The sequence below is a fragment of the Pseudorca crassidens genome, chromosome 11, assembly GCF_039906515.1.
Source record: "Pseudorca crassidens isolate mPseCra1 chromosome 11, mPseCra1.hap1, whole genome shotgun sequence".
NCBI lineage: Eukaryota > Metazoa > Chordata > Mammalia > Artiodactyla > Delphinidae > Pseudorca > Pseudorca crassidens.
Window position 1 is genome coordinate 47,150,735 of NC_090306.1, and position 8,637 is coordinate 47,159,371.

Consider the following 8,637-nt stretch of genomic DNA (forward strand, 5'->3'; position numbering starts at 1 on the left):
ATAAAAGTGCCTACTACATAAGAGAGGCTAAATAAATGTTAGTCCCCTCTCTCCACTGCTTAGTTTAGTTTCTGGATGATTTAGGCACGCCTGTTCATTCCCTTGGGCAGTTTTCACCTCTGTGAGGTTGGAGGTGATGCTGTATTGCCGCTCCGTGCCATCTCCTCCCTCTGCTTTGCGTCCCACCCTCCCCCCGCCCCAAAGTGTGGGAAGCTGTCTGCCCCTTAAGGCATCACAGGCCTGCAGAGTGGCTGGAACAGAGCTAGGACCAGGCACTTTTTGTAGGAGGGAAGAGACAGAGGGCCTAGCTGCTGCAAAGCAATTTAAATGCAAATGGTTCCACAGAGAATTTGAAATGACTGAGGGGAAGGGGCTGTATTTTGAGTTAAGAGGCTACTCAGGTAGCCCCAAATCCTGGGCAGGCACTTCTGTCTGTGGGGTCTTTCTGTCTTGGCTGTCAAGCCTGGGCAGTGCCCATCCCCACTACTGTCAGATTGTTCCTGGCTTGGGTGTCACGGGGGAAGGAATGACTCTCTCATAGGATCATGGAATCCTAGATGTCAGAACCAGATCAGATGCGGGCAGTTAGTCCAGTCCTCACAATTCATAGGTGAGAGGGAGGGAAAGATGACATCCAAGGTCTCCCCCAGAATACATGGGCAGATTTGGGACTAGAACCCATTTCTTGGCCTTCACTCTAGGGCTGTTTCCGCTACCATGAATTTCCTCCAGTTAGGAGCCCTGTGGTTTTCTGTGCTTAATAGAGCGGAGAATAGAAGTCTTGGGCAAGTGGGTCTTCTTGAAGCCACCACTCATTTCCCTGTACCCAAGGGTCATGTCCTGGAAAAGAGATCCTATCTGTCTCCTGGCTTAAGTTTTGAAAGTCTCGTGTGTAGCAAGAAATTCTTTCTGTCATCCAACCCAAGATCAGAGCTACAGTTTTACGGGCAGATTTCCTTTCCTTCAGCCTGTGGTGTCTGCTCTTCTGAGGCTGTTGTGTGTATTGTGTGCGCATGGTTTGAGAATTGCAGTATCTTACAAATTTTAAAACTTGAAAGGGCTTCAGGGAGAGACACATGTTAGAGTAGAGACGGTAGATTCTCTTCCCTGAGTGAATTTTCAGGACTTGAAACACCGGACATATTGGGAAGGCTCATCTGTGTGAACTGCCAGAGGATATGGGACACTTCTCTCCAGAGTGTGTTTTTAGTCCCATAACCTCTTGGGTGAGGAGAGTACCGAAGGAAAGACACCCTGTTCCTTCCTTAGGGAAGGGGGCCCTCTGGCCCAACGCTAGGCTGTGCTGCTCTTCGCTAATATCTCCCTGCCCCGCTTCCCTCTGTCTTACCCAGGTATCTCCATCTATCATTCTGCTTGGCTCTGCGGGCTGCAGGGGTTACCGCAGCACACAGGCTTCTAATTAAACTAATTAATCATGCCTGCTCCTTCATGCAGCATCCTTACTGTTCCCCAAGCACTGTACTAAGGGAGGGAGGAGACTGAGGCCCAGCCCAAGAGGACCCGTGTGGATTCCAGACCCCTCTTTCTTGGCCTGTAGTGGTAATTGTTTCTTTCTCTGCAGAGCTTTGTCTTTAGCTCTTTTATCCATCTTTACCTGCATCTGTGCTGCCCACCCACGTATGATTTAGCATCCAGAATGGGAGAGAATGGGAGTTTTTCCGTTGCTAGAGAAGTGATTCTTTCCTGCTTTCTTCTTCTGAGCCCTTTATATAACCCTGAGGAGGGGCACAGAGGCCATTATAAGGAGCTGAAGAGGCCACATTGCTTTCCTAGAGTGGAATGAAGTGTGGGAGGAACGGGGGGACAGTGCCTTGGGAACCCCATTCACTTGTAACTCTAAGCACCCCAGAGGGCCCAGGGAACTGAATGAAGAGGAACAGGGTGTCACTGAGGTACGCCCTACCTGGGGTCCTCATCTGTCTTGGCCCTTTCTCTTCCAGGTGGTGGAGGAATCCTCCTTCCTGACTCTGGACATGCTGGAGTCCTGTTTCCCGTATGTCCTGCTTCGAAATGCCTATCGGGAGGTATCCCGGGCCTTCCACCTGAACCGAGTGTCGGCCAGTACCCACTGAAGGGCCCCTTGGACCTGCCTCAGCCCGCGCTGCAGTGGAAACTGTGGCTATTTTCTCAAAGGGTGGGGTCGCTAGAGAGAGGATCAGCCAGAGTTGGTGAAGAGGAATATGGGGGAACAGCCCAGGGCTGAGATATCATAGACAAGTGGGGCCCACTGGGGCGGGGAGTGGAGGATTTTTTATGGAAAAAATTTAGGGGATTGGGGCCACGGGTATGAAGTTTTACAATGAAAAAAACTTGACACACAAGTATGTTTTCTATCTTCTGGGGACTAGAGCTTGAGCTCTGACTGGCATGGGTCTCTTCGACCTTCATCACTATTCTAGGACAATGCTGGCGGGCAGAGATGATCAATCATCATATTAAACCATAATGAGCCTATAATCCTCCCACTGGAGCTGCTTTTGTCTTCTGCACATTCATTAGGACGATTATCTCCTCTCTTCCTCCTCCAAATGTGTTCAGCAAGCGTTTGGCCTGCCCCTACTGCAAAGTAGTAGCAAAGGAGCCCCTTTTTCCCTCGTGGGAGCTCTTGTAGGAGCCGTGAGTCTCTTCCTCTGCTTCCAGCTCTGCGGCCTGCAGGGGCAACGAGGAAGTGCTCTTGAGAGGTTTTCACTGCCCCAAACCCCCCCTCACCTGCCCTACCACACCTTGTAGGTAACCAGTTAAGTCCTCTCATCTGTTGAACTTTAACCCTCCTGCTTTTCCTTGACATCGCCACAACCCAGAGCAGAGGGTCAGTCTAGATTAATTGTAGGTCACAGGACAACTAATTGGACCAGTGTCATGTGAGTTTCCGTCACATAGCATTTGGGGGTATTCTCCCCCCTGTTTGGAGGGACTAACTTAACCCAAATCCCCTTGTCATCCTGGGTACAGCTGTTGCTCCAGGCAGGAATTTCTCTTCTAGATCTTAAATTTCATAGACCTCATTAGGTTACAGGGCCCTGAGAGTAGGTATACTTGAGGGAGTACAAGCTGTTTCAGCTTCGCCCTTTTCTGCACTAATTAGAATTTCAAGTGTCACAAAGCCCAGGGCATTCAAGATAGCACTAAACTAGGTTTAGTTAACTCCGTGGCAGGAAACAGTGGCACCCATCCAGCACTTCTGTGCACCCAGTGCCAGGGAGGACTGGAGCAACAGATCATGTATGTCACAAGTCTAGAGTGGTTGGAATGGGCAAATATAATTAACTAATTGATTAATTAGGGTCATGTCTATACTTCCATGATAAAAGGGAAGCGATTTTTGGTTTTCAGCAAATCCATCGGAGTTCATTAAAGCTATTTGTTAGCTATTTTTAGATATTTGTGTGTTCGATCTTTATTTCTCGAGACCCAGGCTTAGTCAATACTCATTAAACTTGGCAGCCATAATCAATACACAAGTTTTTCTTAGCAACAATTGTCTACTCTTTAGGATAGAAGCATCAGAGGGTCCTGCTTCGTGCGTCAGCGAATTGTCCTTCTGTGCTATGGAAAGGACATTATGTTCTAAGGAGTGATTTGGGGTCAGGCCTACTGAGACTGAAGGCAAAGTTGATGAGGAAGAGAGAGCTCAGAAATATCTGAGCAACTACCCTTACCCTCTTATATCTCTGCTGGGATCTTCTCGTTGAGGAGCTGGGAGATCCTTTTTCCATATACATGTGGAATCGCTAAGAGGAGCCTCCCAGAGAACAGCAGGACAAGTTGCTGAAGGGGAATAGAGGGTAGACATAATCACTTTTTTTTTAAATTAAAATATTTATTGAGATAGTTAATCCACATGCACTTGTAAGAAATAATACAGAGTGATCCTGTGTACCTTTACCAGTTTTCCTCAAAGGTAACATCTTGCAAAATTATACTATGCCATCATAACCAGGATTTTTTTTCATGTTTACATCTTTTTTTAATCACAAGTTGCCAACAGCACTTTATCAGTCTCAATACTCGTTTCATTGTGTGTATTTAGCTCTGTACAGCTTTATCACATGTAGGTTCACACATCCGCCACCATGATCAAGACACAGGACAGTTTTATCACTGCAAGAACCCCCTCAGGGACTTCGCTTGTGGCCCAGTGGTTAAGAATCTGCCCTCCAATGCAGGGGACGTGGGTCCAATCCCTGCTCGGGGAACTAAGATCCCACCTGCCACGGAGCAACTAAGCTCATGCACTCTAGAGCCCGCACACCACAACTAGAGAGCCTGTGTGCCACAACTACTGAGCCCCACGTGCCACAGCAAGAGAGAAGCCCACACACTGCAAAGAAGAGCCCACGCGCCACAACTAAGACCTGATGCAGCCAAATAAATAAATATTTTAAAAAAGAACCCCTCATATTGTTCTTTTATGTCCCTCCTGCAAACCCCCTCCCCCTTCCCTAACCCCTGGCAACACAAATCTGTCCTCCTTTTCTAAAGGAGGACAGCAAGACAAGTTGCTGCAGGGGAATAGAGGGTAGACATAATATCTGTAATAATGACATTATATATATATATATATATATATTTTTTTTTTTTTTTTTTTTTTTTTGCGGTACGCAGGCCTCACTGTTTTGGCCTCTCCCGTTGCGGAGCACAGGCTCCAGATGCGCTGGGTCAGCGGCCATGGCTCACGGGCCCAGCCACTCCGCGGCATGTGGGATCTTCCTGGACCAGGGCACGAACCCGCGTCCCCTGCATCGGCAGGCAGACTCTCAACCACTGCGCCACCAGGGAAGCCCGATATAATATCTTTTTATAAACATATAATCACACACATACTCCTCTACCACATAAAATTTTTCAAAGTGCTCTCGCATCCTTAAGACAATTCTGCAAGGTAGCCAGGGAAAGGCTTCCCTATTTCAGGCCAGTAAGCAGATTCAGAGATGTTAAATGACTTAATGAAGGTCACATGTTTAGCAGTACATCTGGAACTGGGACCCAAATATGACATTCAGTCCTAAACCTTTTCTACCTTCCCCGACTGTCTCTTCATCAGGGAAGGCTTAGTTGTTAGAATCCAGAGACCTTAGAATGAGCAAAAACAGGAGAAGGTGAGGACATATGGCCTTTACCACCTGAAACAAAAGGTGACTGTCTAGAGGTGAAGGACAGATGAGGTAACAGGACCCATTGGCATTTTAGGCAGTTTACTTCCTTGGCCAGGAGGGTCTCTGACCTCTTACAGTCTGGGATGCAATCAACAATGAACTGCTTTCTCCTCTCAGATCCCCAGCTCGCTTTAGTTAGGTCTAAAAGGAACTGCAGAATGAATATCAAGGAGAAATTCTGACCCCGATTGTTTTGTCTCACAGACAGAGAGTAGGTTCTAGCCTCAGCATTTTCATCAGTGCAGTGTTTTCATTAAAATCTCCATTAACTTGTTTGCAGCAATGAGATAGAATTATCGCTCCCACCAGACCCGGGGCGAGATGCTTGCAGAGGAGCTCCCGTTCCTTTGGGCAGTAAAAACAGTGCTTCCCCCACTATGCTGTTCAGTCCAGTGGGTGGGTGAGGGCAGCCTTCATGTGCAGGGGGGCCGGGGCCTGGCCGAGGGGATCTCACCCTCTGGCACTTTGCCTGGGAGGGAAAGAACAAATGTGGTTTGCACACGGGGACCCAGAAGGGAAGGAGGTCCCCGCTAGGGACAAGACTTCCCTAACCTTAGATCCTCTTGCCTAGATCAGTTCTCCTCCAACAAAGTTTGACTTTGAGAAGCTGGCACCTGGTGGAAATGCACTCACGTGGTTGGGGGACAAGTGTTCTTCCAGTCCTCCCAGGGCCTCCTGCTCCTCCTAAGTACCTGTCATCAAAGGAGACGAGGATGAATCCCCCCTCAGCCCCCACACCTCGATGAGTTGTCAAGTCCTCTCCCTCCCACCTAAATAGGAAGCAGGAGCGGCAGGCCAGGGTGCAGGTTGAGGAAGTCAGAAGTTAACTTGAGCTGAGTTTGCAGCTCTGGAGAGATTGAGGAGCAGGCTTTTCTCTTGTCACTTTGGAGGGAGAGAATTGTGAGGCTGCCCCTTTAAATAGCATTCCTGTAGGAGGCAGATCACATCCAGCCGTCACCGCCACCCGCTGCCAAAGCATCATCGTTTTTCTTTTCTTTTTTTTTTTTTTTTGGTCTTTATTAAACTCAAATCTTGTCGGCTGGGGTAAGGGGAGTGAGGAGGCAGGGTCTGGGGCAGAGGCAGTTTGGAAGCTGAAAAAGAGAGGGATAAGGTTGGGCAGAAGGAGCCTGGGAAAGCTGGGGGTGGAGGACAAGGGGAAAAGACTGGGAGAGAAGAACGGTGGTGGTCTTTTGAGCCTATGAATGCAGCAGACATACCCTGTTCTTACCTCTCTAGAGGTAGGGTAAGGCAGAAATGGGATTGGATTGAAACAAGGTTGAGGTTAAATGCCAGGACTGGGGATAAAGAAAGAGAAAGAGAGCCACAGAACAGAAAAGCACTAGAAACAGTTTAGGAGACTTGGCCCTGGCTTTGTCACTGACTCTGTGGGACCACACAATTTTTCTGGGCTTAGTTTCTCATTTGTTAAATGGATGGGGTGAGACTATATGGACTCTGAAGTATCTTTCACGAATAATTTGTGTGTGTGTGTGTGTGTGTGAGTGAATTTTCCTTTTCTTAAACTGGGTTAGGACTTGGGGGCCTGAGAGGGCAGGGATGGGATATGTCATTGTGTTGACAAGAAACGTTGAGCGATCCCTCGGGAAGTACATCTCCTGCCTCTTTCCCACCTCTTCTACTTGAAATGCCTGCCTAATTTGGAGAGCTCCTTAGCTCTAATCCCAATTTCCTAATTAAAGCTTTTTAGCTGTAATCTTATTTTGCAGTTCTTTTGAATTATAGTTTCCAGGACTTCCCTGGTGGCGCAGTGGTTAAGAATCCGCCTGCCAATGCAGGGCACATGGGTTTGAGCCCAGGTCCGGGAAGATCCCACATACCATGGAGCAACTAAGCCCGTGCGCCACAGCCACTGAGCCTGCGCTCTAGAGCCCACGAGCCACAACTTTCCATGCCTAGAGCACATGCTCCGCAACAAGAGAAGCCACCGCAATGAGAAGCCCGCGCACCGCAACGAAGAGTAGCCACCGCTTGCCACAGCTAGAGAAAGCCCGCACGCAGCAACAAAGACCCCTAATGCAGCCAAAAATAAATTTTAAAAAAAAGAAAGAAAAAGAATTATGGTTTCCAGCCCATTCTTTTTCAGTTGATAAGGAAGGTGATTGCTCTCAGGTTTTGAGAGCTGGATTGTGTAGGAGTCAGACTCGGATCTCAGAGGCATCTATGTCTTGGCTGGGGCAGTTCCACTGGCCAGGAGGGGAAACAGTGTATGCTGAAGTTAGATGGACAGAGAGGCTGAAGTCTCAGTATTCTTTCTGCTTTTTTCTGCATCTCTGACTTTGCTCTCTCCTTCTGCTTCTGTATTTCCTGGGAGCTGGTTCTGCTGATACTTCTCTGTCCTGTCAGGTCGGAAGGCCTGACCTAACCTAATTGCCTAGAAGGCAATCATTTTACGTTGGGACTCTTCACGCTGCCACTTCTGTTCTTTTCTCCTCCATTGCTTGGGAAGAGGGGAGCTTCCACCCGATATTTAGAATGGAGTACATATCTTTTCCTTATCACCCCTCCTTCGAACCTCCAGAGTTCTTGAAATTAAAACTCACATTCTGGGATCATGGATTCGTTAGAGAATACATCTCCACTTTCTGTTTATATAGGATTTTCCCCAATGCCAAAGTAGGTGGTCATTAAGGAGGAGGAGTTTAAGGAATCCTAAGGTGGTTCCTGCCAGAGTTCCAGGTAGGACTCAATTTGATGGAAGAGGCTTTGCCCTGTTATAAGTCTTGAGTTCAAATTCCAGATCATACATTCTACAGATGCTTTAAGCTGCTAAACTTTTGTGTTGCGCCCTTAGCCATTAGATTTCTTTCACAGAAGACAGAATAAGAGGAAATAAACTGGAAAGCTACAGCAGGGGTTGAGATGAGATAGGAATGATTTCCTGGTCCTTATGGAGTTATCTATAGCCAAATGAAGATGGGGTGCGGCCTGCTCTTGTGAATTCTCTCTGGAAAGCTTTAAGCTTAGGAGAGACTCCCACCCGCCAGGTGGGTAGTTAGAGGCACCAGGGGGAAGGCCACATGATGGGTGCGTGTCAGGAAGACCGCGCTAAGGGAACGGGGGCAGAGGTGTGGGATACCGTGGCCACTCAGAGCACGAGCTAGACTTCTCGCCTCAAAGTCAGGACCACACATGCGAGGGTCTGGTCTGGGGCTGGGTTCTGGTGGTGGGTGGCCTCACTCAGCGAGTGCCCAGGACCCCAGGCAGAGAGCTGTGGACTCGTCCCCGACCCCTCCTTCACGCCTGGGACGCACCGGCGGCTCTGAAACGGCACGCACTCACACAGAAACTCAAAACACACACCCAGGGAAACCACAGCACCGCCCAGAGCGAAGTCCTGCCGCCCGCCGCCTGCGCTGCGCTCCGTGAACACGCACTCACATCCACCCGCGTGGGGCACACGCAGCCTCCCGCACCCGCTGCCAGCGTGCGTGCACTCGCC

At 48.8% G+C, this 8,637-nt stretch overlaps 1 protein-coding gene across 7 annotated transcripts in view; it reads left to right on the forward strand.

Annotated features, from left to right (window-relative positions):
* NCKAP1L (NCK associated protein 1 like) overlaps positions 1-3,398 on the forward strand; it is a 57,741-nt gene extending 54,343 nt beyond the window's left edge. For all 7 annotated transcript variants that reach the window (XM_067696845.1, XM_067696851.1, XM_067696846.1 and 4 more), the window contains one exon: positions 1,962-3,398. In XM_067696845.1, coding sequence (XP_067552946.1) covers positions 1,962-2,093 — 132 coding nt within the window. In that variant the 3' untranslated portion in view covers positions 2,094-3,398. The remainder of the gene's footprint in view (positions 1-1,961) is intronic.
* Positions 3,399-8,637: the final 5,239 nt, after the last annotated feature.